Source organism: Carica papaya, chromosome 1 (assembly GCF_054855325.1).
Source record: "Carica papaya isolate Zhongbai chromosome 1, ASM5485532v1, whole genome shotgun sequence".
NCBI lineage: Eukaryota > Viridiplantae > Streptophyta > Magnoliopsida > Brassicales > Caricaceae > Carica > Carica papaya.
In genome coordinates, this window is record NC_142309.1 from 19150145 (window position 1) to 19172684 (window position 22540).

The window sequence follows — 22540 nt, forward strand, 5'->3', positions numbered from 1 at the left end:
TCCCTTAAATGCTCCCTTATTTTTCTCTTTCCATACCATCCAAAAAGTAACAAGGAGAATAAGACTAAAGTATTTTTTCATTCTGCTAGTACCCTTACACACCCAAATTTCTTCTCTCACCAAACCAGACATAACCCAATAGATGCCCAGTAGTCCACAATGATCCACGATTTTTGGACCACAATTTATTCACAAACGAATATCATAGAAGGAAGTGATTACATGACTCCACTTCCTTTTGAATAAAAATCACTCAGTAACGAATATTTTCCCCCTCTTGATCAGCTTGTCAAGAGTAAGAAAGCACTCTCAACCTGCCTTTCATGCAAAGGAAACAACTCTAGATGGAGTATAACCTTATAGATTTGCCGACAACGAAAATCGATGCTCGTGGGGTCATTTTCAATAAGATGTTTGTAGAAAGACCTGACTGAAAAGGACTCTTCAGCATTGACTCTCCAAATTGGTTGATTATGCTTCCATTAACTGTAGCTTTAGTAAGTGTATGGAGGAGTCTCATAATCTTTCACTTCCCAGTCACTGAGGGTTTTTCATAACTTTCATATTTACTCCTATTCCCCCCAATGCCATTATAAGACTCATGAATCAAAATACTCTTGTAAGACGTAATAGCATAGATCTGGTAAAACTGTTCTCTGAGTGGTCCCCCCCCCCTCCCCCCAACAAGACATTATGCCAGAAGCTAATTATGTCCCCAGTACCAATCCTCCAGCTAATACAATCTTGGACTTTATTCCTACAAATGCTATTTTTTTCTCATCTCCTTCCCATGGGGTCTAGACAAGAGCCTGGTGTACCACCTTCTATCAACAGTCCCGAAATTCATCTCTATCACCCTCCACTAAAGACTATCGTTTTCATTCATGAATCTTTAAAGTCATTTTGTATACAGATTGTTACTCCCTTCATACTTTTAATTTCAAAAAAGAAGTTTCCCTATAATGCCTATTCACCTCCACCAAATATTTCAAGCCAACCTACCATAATATATAGGCTTTTTAACCTCATTCCACCCCACCAACTGGTATTTATTCCTGTTCTCCGCATCACCCCATAAGAATCTATATTGAATTGATTCCAGTCTTTTGGCTACACTCGTAGAGATTGTCAAAAGAGACATGGCCATCGTGCTTCTTATATAAGTGAGTCTCCCCCCTTTTAGATAGAAGGTTTTTCTTTTATCCGGCCAATCTCTTTCCAAACCTCGTCATGACAGAATTCCAAGTTGCCACATCTCTATATTTAGGCCTTAACAGTATCCCCAAGTATTTGATTGACAAATCCATGCTTTTACACCCAAAATCCTCACCAGTTTGGTAGCATCCCTCCCGACACTCAATCTCACCAATTCAGACTTAGCTAGGTCAGTAAAATGCATCTATAGTTAAACCAGGGATCACCTTGTCTAAGACCATTGGAGGCATTAAAAAACAACTGCAAAAGAAGTTGTAGAGATACATGAGCTAATCTATTTGCATCATTTGTCCCAGAAGCTTAGTCGCTTCGACATATAATCAAGAAAGCCCCAATTTACATTACCATAGGTTTTCTCCATATCTAGCTTGCATAGAACATCCTCCAATTAAGCAAAACATCTAGAATTTTATTAGCAACAAGAGCCACATTAAAAATATGTTTGTCTTCCATAAAAGCGATTTGACACCTTCCCACCATTCTATTCTTCATCTTCGCCATTCTCCTAGTTGATACTTTCGCAATAAGCTTATAAACACACCCTATTAAACTGATAGGTATAAACTCTTTTATGATTGTCGTTTCCTCAACCTTAGGCATAAAAACTAGCAAGTAAGAATTTAAATATCTAACAAAACACCTGGAAACTCCTTAAAAATCAAATAATGTCTTCTTTCATCACATCCCCAAACTTCTAAAGAAAACCCATGGTTGTTTTTCCATGTTATTAAAAAAGCCCTTCAATTTTATCTAGCTTTCTACATAATTGATAATTGGAGAGGACTGCATCAGCACCTAAATAGGTTTTGTTAATAAACTCAAATATGATTTTTTTTAATAATTTTTTTGAAATAATATGATTTTTTTTTTGTTAATAAATTCAAATATGATTGTTTTTACCTTCGTAATTTGCCAATGAGGCTTCTAGACCTTCACCTATTCCAGCTTTTATATATATTCAGCAATACCGATTAGGTGCAATTCATAATTTTATATACCTAAAACCAGGAGGTGATTTTTGTTCAGTTAGCCAGGAGGGCCGTAATTGATAATGAGGGGGATCAACCCACCTTGATTAGCTCCAGTAAGGAGCACACTATTTCAGCCAATAGGTCAAGTGCTTTTGAAAAGATTACTTAGCAAGGCTTTCTTTTTTTTTTTAAATAAGTTACTTATCAAAAAAATAAAATCAACACATAAACACATACAACCACTAATGATGTAATTAATTAAAAAAAAGTCCATATGTTAAAGGAGAAATAAAGCATCATGGATACTATCATGATTACAGCTAGATAACCACTAACAATGGCAAGGAGGTAGAAATAAAATAAACACATAGTCATTGATATAATGATAAAAAGATTTTGACTTTGTATTTAAGGTGGGGAAGAAATTCTCTTCCAGCTTTTAGGTTCATTAAATTCCAATCTATTTATTTATGAAATGCAAGATTTAGAGCTCACTAAGGTATAAATCAATCAATGCATTATGCATGCAACACAGTCCAATTCTAACACAAACTAATATGGGACAACTTATAAAAGGCTGCGGCTTACTCCATGAGAACAACATGGCCATCTTTCACAGAGAGATCAGATTTCTTCTTGAATGCCCCAGGAGGTCGCAAGGACTTATTCTCACCCGGAAGCTTTTGTGCCCTTGGCAATAAATGTACTCTTGTACGTACAAGATGAACCAACAAATTTGGTTGAACATTTTGGGAAGCAAGAGCTTTGTCATCCTCAAGTTCCTTTCCCAGATAAAACATTTTAACCGTTTCTGTGGGCTTAAAATCTACAAGAACCAATTTGAGTAAGCATCCAACTTCCTCATGACACTAGAACAGAAAAACTTAAAATTGGGAAATTTTTAAGAAAAAAGAATATTCATAAATAACTAAAGTTTACAATGGTCAAGAAAAAGAAGAAAAGTAGCCACCTAGCTTTTTCGAAGCCTTTGCCTTCACAGAGGATATGGTTTCTTCAGCATCTACATTAAGCTTAGTTCCCTTGCCTCCCAGGCTCTTTACTATAATTTTCATGGGTCCCTGAGTTGGTAGCTTTCCTTGTTCTTTGACAGCTACCTCATTGTCATGCGGATACCACATGGCTCTTGGCCGGTGAAAAAAAGCTATATCTTTACTGAAAAAAAAAAGTTGATAAAAAAGTTCAATTGGTTGAAGTACAAATTATTACCACAGCATGCAATTTACAGTCAATGATGCAGAATGGCCTAGGTATAGATTGCTTAAATAGATTAGAAACTAAAATTTTTATACATAAAACTACTTACTCTATGATTTTATTATTACAATTTCAGTAACCTTATGATTTTATTCATATTAGTTATTAACTTTCCTATTCTTATTAGTACCAATATTTCTTAAGGTAATCCTAGTTGGGAAAGGTTAGTTGCAATCACTTACAATACCTCTGTGATTTCACTTTTTGAGACCGAGCTCAGTTATTTAATGAAATGCCTCCGAGAATTTTCTCAATTTTCTAGTTGTGATGCAATCAAGAAAAGAAACAATCATAACAACTCCTGCAACATTTATCTCCATGCCAAGGACAACAACAATAATTAAGCTTCCAGAATACAGCAAAGTAGTCATAGGAAAGTGTAGTAATTCACCTAACTTTACGAGCAACTGTGATAGACACTTTTTAAGATTAAAAAAAAAACAATATAATCTACTCTTTAAACTTATTTGGTTCATTTAAATATTAGATTGCAGATAATAAATGTAACTCCAGAATGCACCTTCAACAATGTGCAGCCTATCAAAAATGACTAATAAAGAATGAGAGGCAATAAATCAATGTAAGTAGAACAATTCTAAGCTGGCCTGACTTGACTGAGGGTTCCCAGGAATGTAATACTATCATCTCACATGGAGGAATGTGGGGAACAGAAGGGTAAAGGGAATAAAAAAGAAGGAAAAGAAGTTTATCTATGAAACAATACAAAATGAATTTGTTTTCTTAAGAAAGGTGGGAAACAATAATAAGAGGGTATTTGAGATTCTTGAAGAAATGTGCTTATTAAAGCAAGACAGTGCTTGAAGTTACTTAAAAGAAATAAATTTATTGTTCGAAAAATAAGCAATTATGTGCTTGGATAAAGTACTTATTGTAAAAAAATAAGCAACTACATCTTTGGATAAAGTGTTTATTGCAAAAAATAAGCAACTGTATTTGGTAAAAAAGTAATAAGAAAATGTCTTTTACAAATATCTTATGACTTATATGTAAGTGTATGTGTGTATATAGTTGGCCCTAATAGACCACCAAGATGGAAATTAAGTTGATTAGATTTAAAATAATAATCTTAAAAAATAAGAATGGATTTATTGTAAATTCGCATATTTAACCATGTCTTTCATCCGAATATTTATGTTATGTCTTGAGGACGCTAAATTCTGTAGTCACCTGTTTTTGCACAGTAAGGTGGCCGGGAAGATTTTTTCTAGTCACCTGTTCCCTTGAGTGTTTCCTCTCTATGTTCTTTTCTTTTGAAATAAAAAGAGCAAGAAGTATATTAAATCAACGGCACCAAGGGGGTGCCACTCATCTACAGAATATTTACAAATCTATTAAACTATCTACTACAGATCAGTATGCCACTCATCTGCCATACTGCCTCTTAAGTATTTAGGCATACCATTGAGTGCAAATACAAAGAGAAAAGCATTTGGGATCCGGTGGTTGAAATTTTTTAGAAGAGATTAGCTATTTGGAAGTGCAATTTCTTGTTCAAGGGTCACCATCTTACATTGGTGAAGAGCGTTCTTTCTAATGTTCCTATTTACTACTTCTCTGCCCTTAGGTTCTGGTTCATGTTGCTAAAAAACTAGAAAAAATTCAGTGTAGATTTCTTTGGGGCGATGATGAGGAGAGAAGGAGAATGCACATTGTGAATTGGAAGGAGGTAAAGAATCCGGTTAGAGATGGTGGGCTGGGCATTAAATCACTTGTTCATACGAATAGAGCCCTTCATGGCAAATGGCTGTGGAGATCTTTGAATGAGAAGGGCAGGATGTGGAAAAGGGTGGTGGATTCGAGGTGGGGTTTGTGGAACAGGAGAGGTGTTTGGGGGAACAACCGGAGGAGTTATGGCACTGGTTTTCGGAAGGGTATTGCTAATGAGAGCAGTTGCTGGAGGGAGTGTGTCAAATGGAAGATTGGGAAAGGTAATAATGTGTGTTTTTGGACTGATACTTGGGAAGAAGGGGGCTGTTTTATGGATAGGTTTCCTAGAATATTCGCAATAGCGCAGAATAAAAATGCCTATGCAGAGGAGATGTGGTATGAGGATGGGGGTAGGGGGAGCATAGAACATTGCGGTGACAAGAAACCTTAAAGATTGGGAAGTGGAGGAGTACAAGGCTATGCTTCGGGTGCTGTCCAATGTTAAATTAACTGGTGATAGAGACAGGTTGGTCTGGAAGCACAAGAAAAATAAGACATTTACAGTAAAATCTTACTATCAGTATATCATGAAAGGGAATAGTTGCAGATTTAATAATTTTCCTGCCAACCAGATTTGGAAAGTTCAGCCTCAAGATTGCTCTTTTTGCTTGGGAGGCCAGCAGGAATTGTATTTTAACTGTGGATAATTTGGTTGAGAAAGGGTATGGTGCTGGTGATCAGATGTTGTATGTGCAAGTGTGAGGCTGAAACCTGCAATCATCTTCTTCTTCATTGTCCTGCTGTGTACGAGTTATGGTGCTCAATCTTTAGACTGTCCAGGGTGAACTTGGTGACAGCTGGGTCGGTTGGAGAGGAATTGGGGGCGTGAGCTGGTCTGGGTAGAGGAAGGAGGAAATTGGTTAATCTTATTCCACTCAGTTTTTTGGATTGTATGGAAGAAAAGGAATAAAAAGATTTGCAAAGGAATAGAAAATAACTTTACTAAAATTAGAGATAGATGGTTATATCTTTTTGGGTCTTTAATTTTGGGACATGGTGTGTATAGAGCGGTGATTTTGGGTATTTTATTGATTGCCTAACCAATATGTAATACTTTTGTACATGGATTGCACCCTCTTGGTGCTTTGTTATTATATACTTCTCATTTCAAAAATCTACTACATTTCCAAAATCATCCATCCTTCTTTTTCTGAAATAAAAAGTGTGAAGTATATATATTAACAAGGTACCATGAAAACTGGGCGTACCTTATTTAAAAAATCTCGGATGCACCCCCTTGGTGCTCTGTTATTATATTTATACTTTTTATTTCAAAAATCTACTACATTCCCAAAATCATCCATCCTATTTTTTTTTCTGAAATAAAAAGTGTGAAGTATATATATTAACAAGGTACCATGAAAACAGGGAATACCACTCATTTACAAAATCTTTACAATGTAGTTAGAGCATCAACGATATTCCTAAAATCTTCATCACTAATAATGTCATGTCCTAATAAAATAAATTCAAAATAATGCATCTATCTATCTCTCATTCTATACAAATCAACCTTTTTACCCTCTAAAGCTCTAAAATTTATCTCTTTTCAAAGAATACGAAAAATGGTCAATGAAATAAATTTAGTCAATCTACTATCTAAATGCACACCTTCCCACGCCCATAGTTCCTCCCTTACAGACCCCGACATAACCCAACTAATACCTATTAAGCTGTAAATTAAACTCCAAAGACCAAAAGTCACAAGACACCACAGCAATACATGGTTACAAGATTCTTCATATTTCAAACACATATAGCACCGGTTGGGGATAAACAGCCCACTTGATTTAATTTATCAATAGTCAATTTGCATTCCCTGCAAGCTTCCCTAGCAAAAAAAAGCTACTCTTGCAGGCACTTTTGCTTTCCATATCTGCCTCATCGGAAAATTTGGAATTCAATCATGGTCCCTCCTCATTAAGTAAATGTAACAGGATTTGACAGAATAGCTACCATTCTTTTCCAGTTTCCACAGCACCTTATCCTCCCTAGAATTTACTTGTTGTACTGCCAGGAGCTGTAACAGGCTCTCAAATTCTCTGACTTCCAGATCATGAAGATTTCTTCTGACATTAATCAGCCAATCCACACTACCATTATTGATTCTGTGTGCATCCTGCACCAACATATTTTGTGACTGTGCAATTGCAAAAATTCTTGGGAATCTCCTCATCAAGCAATCATTATCAGTCCAAACATCCCTCCAAAATCTAATTTTGTTACCCCTGCAAAAACTTCCACTGCAGATTATTCTGAAATTAAGGCCACAGCATCAAGATTTTCCTCCATAAGCTTGAACCATGTGGTCACCCTATCCTTACCTTTATCCCAATTCAGATCACCCCATCTAACCAAACAATCTTCCTCCACAGTCTGTTATCCTCCACCAGAAATCTCCAAAGTCATTTACCTTGTAATCCCACATTTAAATCAACAAAAGATCTGATTCCAAGCCCACCTTGTTTGAGAGGCTTTTTGATTTCCTCCCATTTAACCAAGTGAAATTTTCAATTCTCCTCATCATCAGCCCAAAGAAATTTACTTTGGATGGCTTCCAATTTCTTTGCAATGTTCACCGGCACAGTGAGAGTGGATAAATAATAGATAGGTAAGTTGGTCATTGTACTCTTGATTAGAATAAGTCTCCCACCTTTTGATAAGAAATCCTCTTCCAACTAGCTAATCTTCTCTTATAGATTTCCACCACCAGTTCCCAAGAAACATTGTTTTTGTATTTGGCTCCCAGTGGCAAACCAAGGTATTTAATTGGTAATGAGACCTCTTTACATTCCGGCACATCTGCGTACAGACTTCCATCCCTATCTTCCCCTACTCTTACCAATTCCGATTGTTGGAGATTTATCTTCAAACCCGAGACCCCTTGGAAACACAATAAAACACATCTTAAGTGAAGAAGATTCCTCACATATGGTTGGCAGAAAATTAAGGTATCATCAGCAAAAAAGAGGTGAGAAACCCTAAGTGTCACATTTCCCCTACCCTACCCACTCCCACCCCTTTAAAGAGATGCAGCTCCTTTACCTTATTCATCAGCTCATTCAGAGCTTCCATATATAAAATAAACAGCAACAGGGATAGGAGGTCTCCTTGTCTTAACCCCCTTGATGCCTTGAAGAAAGCTGACAGTCCTCCATTAATAAGGACCGAAAAAGTTGTAGTCATACATGTATGCATCTAAAGTCTCCATTTCTGACCAAAACCAAACATTCCCAGCATGTAATCCATAAAGCTCCAACTTACATGGTCATACGCTTTCTCCATGTCAAGCTTGCAAATCAAACCCTCTTTTTTACCAGCCACCAAATCATCCACCACTTCATTTGCCGCCATAACAGCATCAAGGATTTGATGTCCTTCCACAAAAGCATGTTGGTTTTCCCCAATTATCTCCCCAAGAACCCTAGAAAGCCTTCATACCAAAACTTTAGCAATATGTTTATGTATACATCCCACCAAACTTATTGGTCTAAAGTCGCCAAAATCCTTGGCATCTTTCTTTTTGGGAATGAGGGCAACAAAGGTGGTATTGAGGGCTTTCACGAATTTACCGGTTTTATGCATCTCCTTAAACAACTCCACAACATCATCCTTGATCACATACCAAAATTTTTCTATAAACTTCATAATGAATTCATCCGGCCCCGGAGCTTTGTCTCCATTACACATATTCAAATACTCTTTAATTTCCTCTTCCAAAAAATCTTCCTCCAACCTGTTTCTGCTACCCTCGGACAGCCTGTTAAAATTAAGGCCCTCCAAAGTGGGTCTTTTCTCATACTCTTCCTCATACATCCTGGTAAAATACTTTCTGGCAGCATCTCTCAATTCCCGGTTTCCATTCACCTTCTTTCCTTCATACCAAAGTTCAGTAATACAGTAGCTTCTCCTCCTATGACTAGCCATAGCATGGAAATATTTTGTATTCCTGTCCCCTTCCTGCAGCCATCTCTCCTGGACTTTTGTTTCCAGGAAATTTCTTGTCTTAAGCAGATTAGCCAGATTCATCTTCAAACAGTCCCTTTGCTTAATTCAGTCGCTTCCAAGTCTCCCTCCCCCTCCCTCTGATCAATCTCATTAATTTCCATCAAAATGTTGTCGAATTCCTCCCTTTCTCTCTTTCTCTCATCTTTCGTTCACTCCTTGATCCATTCTTTTAACACTTTTAGTTTCCGGGCTATTCTGACAATCATCCATCTTATATATGTCAATGTCCCAAAATCAAAGCACCAAAATAATAAACTCATCTATCTTTAATTTTAGATATCTCCCCTTCAATTCCCCTCTTTCCACACCGCCCAAAAAAGAGTCAATGGAATAAGATTTACAACTTTTTACAAACCCCTCCCATGCCCTACTATTCCTCTTTTTCCACACCACCCAAAAAATAGTTAATGGAATAAGATTTACAACTTTTTACATAACCCCTCCCACGTCCAAATCTCTTCCCTCACTGACTCCGCTAACTCAATTTACCCTAACAAACCATAAACCATGTCCAAAGACTATATACCACCAGACAGCATGATAGAATGTAGTTACAAAACTCTGCAGCTTTCTTGCAAAATATAACATCCATTCACCATGATTCTCCCCCTTCTCATCGACTTGTCAATAGTCAGAATACATTTTCTATATTCCTTAAAGGAAGCTAATGTGCTTTGTAGAGGAGCTATATCAGCTGGTTTAGGGGTGTTATGGTTGCAAAACTAATGCTAGACTCTTTGAGGATCGATATTTTCATGCGTCTCTCCTATGGAACAGAATGTTTTTTTTGTTGCTTCCTAAGCCAAGGCTCCTAATATTTAGGGATGGCTCTTTGACTATTTTGCAAAAAAATAAGGATGCATTCCTCCTTTGATGGTTTTCTTCCCCTTATTTTCCTTTCCTTTTTTCCAGCTTAGGAATAACTTTTTTTTGGAAATATGCTGAGGATGATTTTTTGTCTTCCAATGTTGTGCTTTTTTCTCTTCTTTCTTATAATATTTCTTTTTCTATAAGATATATATACATAAATTATATACATATTATCTACCTCTTAAAGTCACTCTCAAGAACTTAATGAACATCTTTTTTTATTACCAAACACGGAGGTCAGAGCTGAGTGGTTAAAGTTGCTTATAAGCAACAAATAAGCAAATCTCAAATACTCTCTAATTAGATTGAAGTATAAGTTCATTTACCTTTAGATGAAGAATTACATAAAAATAATCACCCACATGCAGCTGAAGCAAACAAGTATATCAAACTCCTGTAAAATGACTTTATGAGTATGAGGAAAATATGAGTAAATAGATCACACGTTTATCTCTCAAAATACGAGTTCCAATAGATATATATCCGTTGAAGATTAGAAGAATGAGATTCAACCCAATTGCCCACATCAAGGACATTGAGATTAGAAACTAAAAGAAAAACTTAGGAAGCTTTTATTCTAAGAATTTTCTATCAAATATGCTATAGATGAGAAATCAAATACTATTCCAGATGCTCTCTTTTTCCCCTCTTTCAGTGATCTATTTTCCTTGTTACTTAAATGATACTATGACAAATGATTTATATGACCCGAAATTAATCATAAAACCCTTTTTAGGAACTACAACCATCCATAATTTTCTTAATGTTGAACATCTTCTAAACATAGATTTTGTTAGTATGATAATAACTGTCATAATGGACATTCTTTCAAACAAAAAACAATTACAAAACTGAGTGTAAATTTGCTAGATTTTCGTCACTGTCCAAAACCTAACACAAATGATAAAAAAAATTTCTTGTCAGCAGAATCCAGTATTGGACCTCATTCTTTCTTTTTTACTAATTTAATTCTTTGATAACCAAACTAAATAGCCTTGGACCCAATGGTGACTCCTCTCCACCATGTATGGTGGATGAGACTTTTACTAGGGATCAATTCCTTCAGCTTAAACAAAAGGGGCAGTAACTCGGCCAAAACAAGAATGATAACCAACTCTTCCTGTTTCCTTATACCATCTAAGGGAATCAAATAACATAAGCAGCTCCCTCAACTCCACTTCAGTAGTTAGATAAATAATTTGCTAATCCTGACTGAGTGTGATTATTATACATTATGTTCATCTTGTGAACTCAGGGAAACTGTATTTACACTTAAATGCATCTGAAGAGGGTGCCAAATAAATAAAAAAGGCTGGACACCAGAACATGTTGAACAGAGATAAAAGGGATAAAACTGAAAAGAGATATCAATGAAGACTTTAACAATATTAACAACAACTAAGAAGGTATAGGAGTTCTTCTTACTTGCTTAACTTCAGTTTCATCGTCTGAAGCTTAAGTGCTGGTGCTGAATGATGAATTTTAAAACAGTGAACCATTCGCTTATTAGAATTTGATTGCAGTTGCTGAAAGGTTTTTCCATTTATATAGGACTTGTCATTAGAAATATTGAACTGCCAACCAGACTGATATTTACGACCATGTAATTCAAAAGAATCACCATTGCTGAGCTTTACAGATGGAGATAATATCATAGCCCCAGCATGAAGCTCTAGATGTCCACTATCCTTGTTATCCAAGATTTCAAAAAGCATTTGCTCATCCTGAAGATCAAGAATTAGCTTAGGCTTTGAAATAGATTTATGTGGTTCCCATATGATATCATCTAACCATGACTCTTCCATCATGTCTCTGTTTTGTAAGGTAAGCTTGTTAAAGTGCCTTAAGACATCGCTTTGAAGGAGCTCTACAGCCAAATTATCATGTCCATCATCTCCACGATTAGAAGCACCAACTTCCAGCCGAGATTCTAGTCTCAAGAGTTGAGGATGAAAGTAGCCTTCAAAAACTGGCAGGTCCACAGTTCCGGAAGGCTTATCTGAATCAAATGACTCTAACAGAACAGGATAGTTATGCACAAGGCTAGTATGATCCCTCCCATCCGGCTTCACAATGAGATCCATCTGAACATGTTCTCGAGGCCCAGCCTCTGGATCTCTTTCTCTACTGAGCCAACCTTCAAGGTCAGGTCCAGAAAATTTGGAACTCTGAGAATTATCACTCATTGCAGGGGAATCATCCCATAGAATTCTCTCCTCCCACTGTTGCTGATCAAGAGGAAAAATCGCACACAATTGTGACTGCCATCCAGTAGAGAAACTAAATGTTAAGTCCTCCATTGGTTCCCCACTAACACAAGAGTCCTTTCTTGGCTCATCAACTTGCGAAGGGATTGAAACATTTCCTATGGCACCAAGTTTTACCAAGTCTGAGCCATCATCACTCATAAAATCATGTTGAATTGCTTCTTCCTCTTTCACAATTGAAAACCCTTGAGGATCACCTTTCAGAAATGCCTCTTCATCCTCTTCAAAAAGATCAGAAGTACCCATACATTTGTATTTCTCTGAAATAACAAAAGGGAAAACTGAAAATGTTTCAACAAGAAAGTGCAAATTAAACATGGTAATTGGTAGATGGATACATATAAAGGTGGGGAAAAATCAAGAGAAGCACAATATAACAAGCCCACTAAGAATCAAAAGTAAACAAATTGTACTTAGCAGGGTGCAAAAGTTATTTGCACAAGCAAATTGCACTGTGGCAGTAAAAGTCCGATTGACAATTGCAAGATAAAGTTGGAAGGAAGACACTGCCTATTAGAATGGCATACCTCTATATGTAAAATATCGATGGCCTCTTTTCTCCTCTTTCTTCAAGGGCTCGTGAATACCAAATATTTCAGAGAAGCGTAAGATTACCATCCCATCTTCTATGCACAAAACAGGCAACGAAGTCAAAGATTTACCATCTAATGGGCCTTCAAGAACATCAGCCACCACCTGTTGAATTTTGTACAGGATAATAAGACGTAGACCAAATTGTCAAAACAAAGAATGAAAATTAGCTGCTCTACTCTAACCAATCTGGTTTTTCTGTCTTGCTCCCATTTATGAGCATGCAGAAGTAATGAAATTGCCATGTTTCTTATGGGGGAGATGAAATTTCCACTGATAATCCAACTTCTTCAGAAGTTTGTTCCCAGGAAGGGATTTTACCAGCAAGATTAGCAGTTGATTTTGTAACTTTGAAGTATGTAGTTGACATCCTTTATATAATAAAATATTTACATATCCAAAGTTAACAATGATTCTTTTTCTTTTTTTCCCTTCGAGCCCATTTTACATTGGCATATACGCATACTCAACCCACTCCCTCATGGTGAGGGAGGGAACCAACCACACTACAAAGAGTGGCTGGTTCCAAATATAATGATGATTCACCAGAATAATGGGGAAAAGAAGGACCTCTTGAAGATCTTCTGCAACTTCTAACTGATTATCAGCATTCAGTAAGCCCAGCTGCCTATCATGTCCAGGAGATTTCTCTCCCTCTGACATGTCAACAAGATACTCACCTGAAAGTATGATACTAAAGTCAGTAGAATATCACCTGTGAAAATGAGAAGGCAGGAGAAGCTTTCATGTTAAGAAATTACATAATCTTCTACAAGAAGGGAAAACCATCTTTAAAGAAAACAAAATTCCAGGGGTAAGTAACTTTCATAAGCCATAGATGCTCTGAACACTGATAAATCCAATTAATCATCATTTTTGTACATGTTCATAACTCAGAAAGGAAAAGTATCGCCCTGTATTATTAAGTAGCATTAGCATGCTTAATAAGCAACAAACAAACAACTTAGCAAGGCTGATAAATAACACTGAGAGCCAATTTTGCTCTCCAAAAAACACATTGATTTTAGAAGTAAACTTTTGGTAATTTTTTAGGACGAGAGCCCATCATGCTCCAAGTTTTCCTATTATGAGGTTTCAAACAACTAAAAAATATGCCCATGCCTCACAAACCAGAGAGACAACCATACCACTTGATACATTTTTCAACACACGCCATGGCTAACCAAATATGTCAAACCTCTATAAACTGCATGATGGCTATTGTGTACAAGGACAGGAAACTTAAAGAAATAATTTTTCCTTACATAAAGGCAACTTAACAAACCAGAAATAAACGTTTGCCAAACTGGTTAAGAAAAATGAGAAGTGCCAAAAATCAAACTGGGTAAGTTTCATGAGCCTCTTATATATTGCTATTTCTCATACTCACAACCAGGGTTCTCACCATTAAATGCGGAACTAAAAGTCCAAAAAACTTGGCACATAGGGTAAACTAGATCTATCATCATCACATAAAACTTCATAAGATAACAAAGATACACATGATACGGACTCAAAATGCAAGTAGAATTCTGAAATCCATGATAAGTTCACTTTGTGCAATGCTGAAATGGCATGTAAATCATGTGCTTATAATATTCCAAAGCCACAATTTCAAATCCCATGGAGAAGTTGAGTTAAGTAGAAAAGTTTCATTCTTAGCTAAGAAAATCCCAAAAAACGAAGCAAGACCACATATGAAATTCTTCCTACTTATGAATCAGAAACTATGGAAACTTTATATAAATAAACAGATCAAAAGTCATCACAAATAAAATTCGAAGCAGCAAGCACGAACAGATTAGATAAACCTTGACCATAATTATTAATGAAATTTCCAGGTCAATGTCTCTCTTTATCTCCAGGGAATGGAGACCTCTTCTTAATACAGTGCTTAAGAGGAGGTCAGGAAATAAGGTACGTCTATTCTAACTATTCCAGCTAGTGTTGTGGCTAAACTTGAGAGGATCCAATATAGATTCCCACGGAACGATGATGAGAGGAATAGGAAGTACCATCTAGTGACGTGGGAAGATGTAAAGAAGTCTATGTATGTTAAGGGCAGAGGGGTGGGGGTGTCTTGGTCTAAGATCTATTGTGGAGATAAATTGTGCGGTTCAAGGTAAATGGCTGAGGAGGTTTGTCATCGAGTAACGAAAATTATGGAAAATGGTGGTGGAGACAAGGTGGCGGGATTGGAAACGGGATAGCAGGAGGAGGAAGTATAAACCGCATGGGATGAGTTTATGGAAGAAAATCAATAGGCGTGGCAGTAGGTTTCTGGAGTGTGTTGAGTGGCACGTTGGGAATTGGGGGGGGAGGGTGGGGGGGGAATTCATTTTTGGAAGGATGAATGGTTGGGTGAGGCTAAATTGAAGGATAGATTTCCGAACATTTATAACATTGTTTTTGAGAGAGGTATCTTGGTGGAGAAAGTGTATGAGAAAGGTGGTGGGGGCAGAGGTTGGAATGTTTGGGTTAAAAGAAATTTGACGGATTGGGAAGTTAAAGAATATTGCAACTTGCTTCTCTGTTTAGCTGATATCAAGCTGATGGAGAATAAAGACGGCAGAATTTGGAAATCTGACAAGCAAAAGGGCTCCTCAGTGAAGTCCTATTACAACTATTTATGTAAAAGAGAGAGAAGTGAGAAGCTGACAGCACCTTACAAGCAGATCTGGAAATCAAAAGCTACCCCTCGAATGTCCTTTTTTGCTTGGGAAGCTGCTCGAGAAAGTATCCTAACTACTGATATGCTGAAAAGGAGAGGCAACACTTTGGTAAATAGATGCTATTTATGTAAAGCTGATATGGAAACATGCAATCATATTTCGCTCAATTGCCCAGCTGTTTACAATATTTGGACAATGGGTTATGGGCTTATGGGAATGAATAGGGTTATCACGGACACTGTTAGTAAGGAAATGTAGGCTTGGTTGGGTATATGTAAAACGAAAAAACATTTATTTTTATTTCTGCTTACCATTTTTTGGGTAGTATGGAAGGAAAGAAATACGAGAGCTTTTAAGGGTATTGAAACTAACTTCGTAAAAACTAGAGATAGATGGATTAACATTTTTATTCTATTTTGTTGGGTCATGACATGAGAGATTTGAAAGAGATTGGGATGGTTATTGATCACTTGATTAATATGTAATTATTTTATATAACTCCTTGGTAATTTTGTCTATAATAACATATTTCTCTTTTATTTTTAAAAAAATGTTGGATAAAAAGCACATAATTTTCTCAAGCAGAAGGATGGAAATCATAATTATAAGTAAACATTTATAGCCCTGAAAGAAATGAAGAACATATTGTTAAGCTGTGGCCCATACAGTGAAAGATTTCACAGGTGGCTCCCTGGAATAGCCACATAGCTGAACCACATTAAAATTCATTGTGTTCCTTCTTTTACCATCGCTTTCACTTTGATATGTGTGTTCTGTGGGTGCTTAGACAACACATATGACTGGGGAAGAAACACAAATATAAGAAACAAACAGCTATGAGGATCAAAGCTAAACCTGAAATTGTAGTTATAACTGTAGTTTCATCTTGTCTCTCCACTGCACCTTGATTGTTTTCACATTCCACATCCTCATCGTAATTTTCATCATCAAATACAGAATTTGTATGTTCTGCAGTACCCAAAGAAACTTCAGAAGAAAAAAAATCCTTTTTTGGAAGCAAATAGTCCTCCTCACTGGTAGCTTGAACCTCCGGCCCCTCATATTGTTCCTCAATATCTTCATAGTTGACTGCATCTTCAGCCTTCGCATCATAATCTATTAAAGACAATCAAAAGATATTGTTAAAGAAAGGCACCACATGTCCTTGTTTGGTAGACTGAAGTTATATCAAAGAATTTCTTAGACCAAAACCTGAAGGCATATAGTTCTTATTTGTTGGAAGAATAAAAGACCAACAAGGGAAAACCACATGTATCATGCTCCAGACAGGAAGTAATTAATACCTTTCTCCAGCAACAAGAGATAACATCTATAGACTTCATGCTCAGAAATTGGAATATCATATACTGAAGACACTCAAATTATAGTTAAGCCAAAAGAAATACATTTTTCTTTTCTTCACGCAAATCAATGGAGAATATAGGTCCCCAAAGGCATCAAAGTAAACAGGATCTTTCAATACTTCAACCACCAACTCTTCTAGCAAATCACATGTTCTCTGCAATTAGAACTCAAAACTTGATAAATTACCACACTGTAAAACAAAATCATGAACATCATGATCCATGTTGCTCCTCCCTAGGCCCTTACATGTTGTAGGTAGAAAAACTTACCACCACTCTAGTAACTCCGTATATTAACAAATGAACCAAGATAGAGAACAGGGAGTTTTCCCTTCTATGCGTTTACTTGATAGGATATGGACATTAACATGTTATCTACCTGTAACATTCCTCATGTTTTTCATGTCATAATTGTTGACTAACCAACATCCGTGATAAAGACTGCACCTGAGCATGTGAACCTTATGTGTAGTATGAAAATCATAGATATTTGGCTAATATTTCAAAATCAAATTTAAAAAGTATGAAAGAGATTTATCCAAGTCAAGTATAACAGTAGAATGTCAACAGCTTTTGAAGAGGGAAAAACCAGAAAATACAAAGAGACCAATCAGCACAAAAGAGAGGAGAGACAGAGAAAGGAAGAGGAGCACAATTGGAAAGATCCTTTTAAAAATATAACTTTACTATTTTAACCCAACTGGAGCCTGTTGTTAAGCGTTAAAGGCTATGATCAAGTTTTGGAATCAAGTTACAAAACCAATCTGATAAGAGTTTAGATAAAGAGAAATAAATGCAAAAAAAAGAGAGAAAAGGAAAGAGAGAGAATTGAAATATCAAAGCATGGGAAAATACAGTCGTAATGCTCAAGATTCAGGTTGTGAGCTTTGAAAGGAGATCCATCCAGAACTTTGCAAACAAACTAGAAGAAACCAGTTTGCTGGAGGCCAAGCTACTTTCTCGATTAAAAATAATAAGGATATATTCCGAGTTGTCAAGCTTCAGGGGATATAAATTTGAAAGACTGTCTTCAAACTCATAACTGCTGGGTAAAAGCATATTATGCATTTACAGAACCTCTACCTCTGAACATACATAATTGTCTGCTACAAACTATTTTCAACTAACTGCTTATCATGAGGATTCTAAATTTTCAAGCATAAGAAATTTAAAATAAATAAAAGGCCAAAATTAGATACAGAAAAAAAGATACTAAAAGAATATTAAAACTTCATTATGTATATCAGTGGCAAAGATGATCACCTTGTTCAGCACTGTCAGCTCGCACATTAGATGATTTTTCCAACAACTGGAAGGTCAACAACATAATTAGCACAGCAAGAAAAAAATGAAACATCAGGAATGATATTACCAATGTTCCTCTAAATACCAAAGGGACAAAAGATCACAAACATGCACCAGTTATTACGTTAATTCTGATGAACAATCATTGAGAAGTCCAACAAAAAGAAAGATAGATACCGTACATCTATATCTGTAAGTGATGCACCCAGCTTGTCTGCCAGTGCAGACAGATGCTCCTTCGCATCCTGGGAAAAGGAAGTTATTCTGATGATCAACATAACTTATTTGGAAAAATAATCATTCATGTGCAAAAAGGCAAAATTACAGGAGAATGAGAACAGACTAGTGAAAAATACTGAAAATTGAAGAACGTGTCCACACTTGATATTTACAAAAAACAAACATAATGCCAGGCTGATGCAGAATGGCTGGAATTGCCAAAATATATTAGCAATTATAATTCTTGCAGATATAAAACTATTACTATTTAGGAGTCTATCATTAGTAAATTTAGGATTTTATTCTTTGTATTTTCTATTTGTATATGTAGTAGTATTTCTTAATCATATTAGTATTCATATTTTTTAATTCAATCCTATTCGCAAATACCTTGGGAAGCAGTATAAATATTTTGGTAATATCACTTCTAAAACAAAATACTTTGAGAGCTATTAAACATAATTTTCTAGTCATATGACGCAATCAAACCATTTGGTGGTACACTAAACCTTCTTAGATATGATGTCTATGAAGCTCTAAATGTGATGTCTAGTTTTATCCTCAAATCCCCAAGCAAACAAATCAATCCTTATTTGTCCTAAATCAAGAGGCTCTATCCTACATAACAGCTTAGCGGCTTGGCTGGAACCTCTGAAGAGAGACTTAAAATAATGTCCACTTATAGATGGGAATTCAATACTCATGAATTCAAAGCAAGCAAACCCTTATCTTATTTTCATATGAAATAGTACAGCGAATATTTAAATGACCTCATGCACCACCATGAAACATCTAATACTAAACCAAGCAATAACAATTACATTAGCTACATGTTTAACGCTGCTTCTTTTGAACCCAAAGGCTGGAATCTAGGCATCTCATCATGACGATCTGAAGATTACCAACAGCAGTAGCTTCCCTAGTTTGAACTAAGATTCAATTTTCCATAACTACATTTGATTCCTTCTATTTTCACAACAATGTTAATGGTTGTGCTGTTTTGACAATTTATTATATTATATTATACTCAAAAGGAAATTACCATTCACCCTTTAGAAAAAAAAACACAAAACAAAAAAGAAAAAGATAATCCTCACTTAAATTTTATTATATAATGCTTGGAAATGGGATTTTGGCCCCTAACACGTCCTAGCAAGTCATTGTAGAGTTCTATATCAGAAAATCTTTGTACAGAATAGTGGCGGTAGCCAAATTTTGTATGCCTAAACACAGATGAGAGAGAGGCCAATGGCACAATGATTTTTAAGTTCATTAAAGTTTTGGAAGGATTTTCTCTTGATGTTGAATTCTTGGTGGATATTGAGTATTCAAGCTTTTTCTAATAATTCTTACTATAGTTGGAGAAGAAATTACTCCACTAGCTTTACGTCAACTGAATTAAAACACAAGCACTGGATGGCACTGTCAACAAGGATATTTGAGCTTAGAAAGATATTATGAGCTGGAAAAAGAACTTGGGGCTCATTCCATCGGCAATTTTTTTGAGGGGGGGGAGAAAGGTCTGGATAAATTAGAAAGAGATGGTTCTAAATCCTCAGTGTTTTGATAACAAAGCAACAACTGTATTCAATGGAGAATCTATGAGAACTTTTTGACATGCTAACTGATACATATATTCTCCTGTACGTGGTTTTGTACCCCCTTGGTGCATGTAACTAATGATACACTTTACATTTTTTATTTCAAAAAAAAGAATTAAAACACGAGTACAAGAGAATATTATAGAAAGACCCAAGAATAATGTGAAGAAAAACATGACATGGTAGACAGTCTTATCATATTTTTAGTTTTATGTTTCTATCAAAACACAAAAGAAATTGAAGGAAAACGGAAACACATGTACTCGATGTTTCAATTTTTTGTTACCAGCTTCTATTTTGTCAACCACGATATGAGGAGAGAAGTATAATCTTGACATACAAGGCAATAAATGTTGTTTCTCTAAACATAATGCAGTTTTAGTAAACTCTAGTGAATTCCTCAACAAGAAGAAATCTAGGATCATGCTCCATTATTGAGAGTTACCAAACTAGAATCATGTTCTATTATCAAAACTATCCTCCAAGTTACCAAATTTTAACACCCAAGAGACATGAACTCTCTCTTTATTGTTGTAAATGTTCATACAATAACTGTACACCAACTTACTTCCACACATGCTGAATGTTTTATCAGCCATATTATGCAATCTAAGTTTCATTATTTTTATATGGAAAACAATGCGGAGATGGGATCTAGAACTTGCAACCAAAGTCAAGAAATGCACTTTCACGCTGCGAATGCCAAGATTTGTTATTTATATGTTCAATTAGAGTATAAAAGCAGAAAGAACTTTACCTCATCGAGGTAATCAACATCCAAATCACCAGAATTATCAACATTCCCAAACATAAACCCCAAAAGCTGGTTACCACCACTCTCCTCATATTCTTCGTCATCATCTACCAAATCAAATATGGAATGGAACGGAATTATTAGAATTGAAAAAGAAAAGAAGAAAGTCTGTAATCACAAAGTGCACGAGCCATTCACCCAGTTGTGCTATATCCATTTTCACATAGAAAACGAAAAAGATAATCAAAACTACGAAAAGTAAATATTTACAGTGGGGGAGAGAGAGAGAGAGAGAACAAGGAAGATAACAAAAGGAATACAGAACTCACCACAAGAAGGCGGCATTTTTCTACAAATTTTGGTGGCAGGAGAAGTTCACCCGTCAATTAGAATATCAACATGCGTTCAGATGCGTGGGCAAGAAAACGACCTCGCGCCGTATACGGCTCCGGCAACAAAGGCCACTCCTGACCTGAACAAGGATTAGTCCAACTGAATAGTAGATCGTCAATAACAAAGAAAGACGAGACGAGAGAGACTAACAGAAAGAGACAGGATAATCGATACCAATTACGACAGATTTTAGCTCCTTTCTCCCTGTTACACTCTCCGGTTCTCTCTTTCTCGGTCATGAGGAAGGACACACGGCTAATCCTCTGTCCACCTCTCTAAAGAACCCAAAATAATTGTATGCCAGCTCATGCTCTTCTGACTTGCCAAGAATCACCCTCGGTTCCCCCATTTCTATCCATTCTGGGTTTAGGACCCAACAACACCCTACAAAACCTAAATCTTCTCCTCTGATTTCTCTACTTTGCCCTCAATCGCAGCTCTCTATCTTCTTTGATCCGTGCCCTAATCCACTTCTACAACCCAAAGAAAACCCTCTTCTGTCGGTTTTGAGTACAACGCTCCCTCAATTTTTCTATCTCACCTGTTAATCTCCATCTCAGGCTTCTCCCCCCAATTTGTTCTCTCTCTCTCCCGCTGCTACTCTGCTCCTCTCTCGATCCGAGCATCAATCTGGTCTCTTCTGCTCCGTTCTCAACTTCCCAGAATTTCCATTACGAAGAAAACCACAGACCTCTCCTTTCCTCTGCGTGTATCGACCAGACATTCATTCCAGCTTCAAAACGAAACCTTAAATAACACTGAAACCGGGCTGGGCCAGGTTTTCTCTATGCCGAACACGGAAAATTGAGGGAATGGGTAAGTTTGGACCGGTAATGACAACATAATTATAATTACAAAATTTTTTTATGCTTGTATAATAGTATATTAATATATATTAATTATATATTTTTATTAGAATTATATTATAGTAAGATTGTATTTTTAGTTAAATTATTAATTTATTTTTATATATTATATTTATCAATATAATTATATTTATATTTAAATAAATAATTATTATACATAATTAAATTAAAAGTTTATATTTAATAAAATAAATAATTATTATTTACATTATCACATTAATTTAATAAATTTTTAATTGTCACGACACATATAGAATTAATTAAATTAGATAGGAATATGACTATAAATAAATAGAATGTCCGTTAAATACCACCAATTTTGTGGTTTAAAAATTTATTCTAAAATTTACCAGTTAAATATTATTTGTTAACATTGAAAATTGAAATAAACACAATTTTTCACGTTCGTAAAATAACATACATTAAAGTTATACTATTTAT

General features: G+C 35.9%; 1 protein-coding gene across 5 annotated transcripts in view; it reads right to left on the reverse strand.

Annotated features, from left to right (window-relative positions):
• The window catches only part of HAF01 (HAC13 protein (HAC13)), a 38247-nt gene extending 16274 nt beyond the window's left edge, over nt 1-21973 (reverse strand). Inside the window, exons 1-11 of one of the 5 annotated variants that reach the window (XM_088221284.1) lie at nt 21408-21973; nt 21170-21312; nt 20844-20947; nt 18449-18511; nt 18225-18270; nt 16453-16713; nt 13496-13605; nt 12862-13030; nt 11493-12594; nt 3157-3359; nt 2775-3012 (exon numbers count right to left, since the gene is read on the reverse strand). In XM_088221284.1, coding sequence (XP_088077410.1) covers nt 2775-3012; nt 3157-3359; nt 11493-12594; nt 12862-13030; nt 13496-13605; nt 16453-16713; nt 18225-18270; nt 18449-18511; nt 20844-20947; nt 21170-21185 — 2312 coding nt within the window. In that variant the 5' untranslated portion in view covers nt 21186-21312; nt 21408-21973. Of the gene's footprint in view, nt 1-2774; nt 3013-3156; nt 3360-11492; nt 12616-12861; nt 13031-13495; nt 13606-15589; nt 15688-16452; nt 16714-18224; nt 18271-18448; nt 18512-20843; nt 20948-21169; nt 21333-21383 lie in introns of those variants that run through there. The other 4 variants (XM_088221281.1, XM_088221283.1, XM_088221282.1 and 1 more) reach the window with 4 other exon arrangements.
• Between the last annotated feature and the right edge of the window lie 567 nt (nt 21974-22540).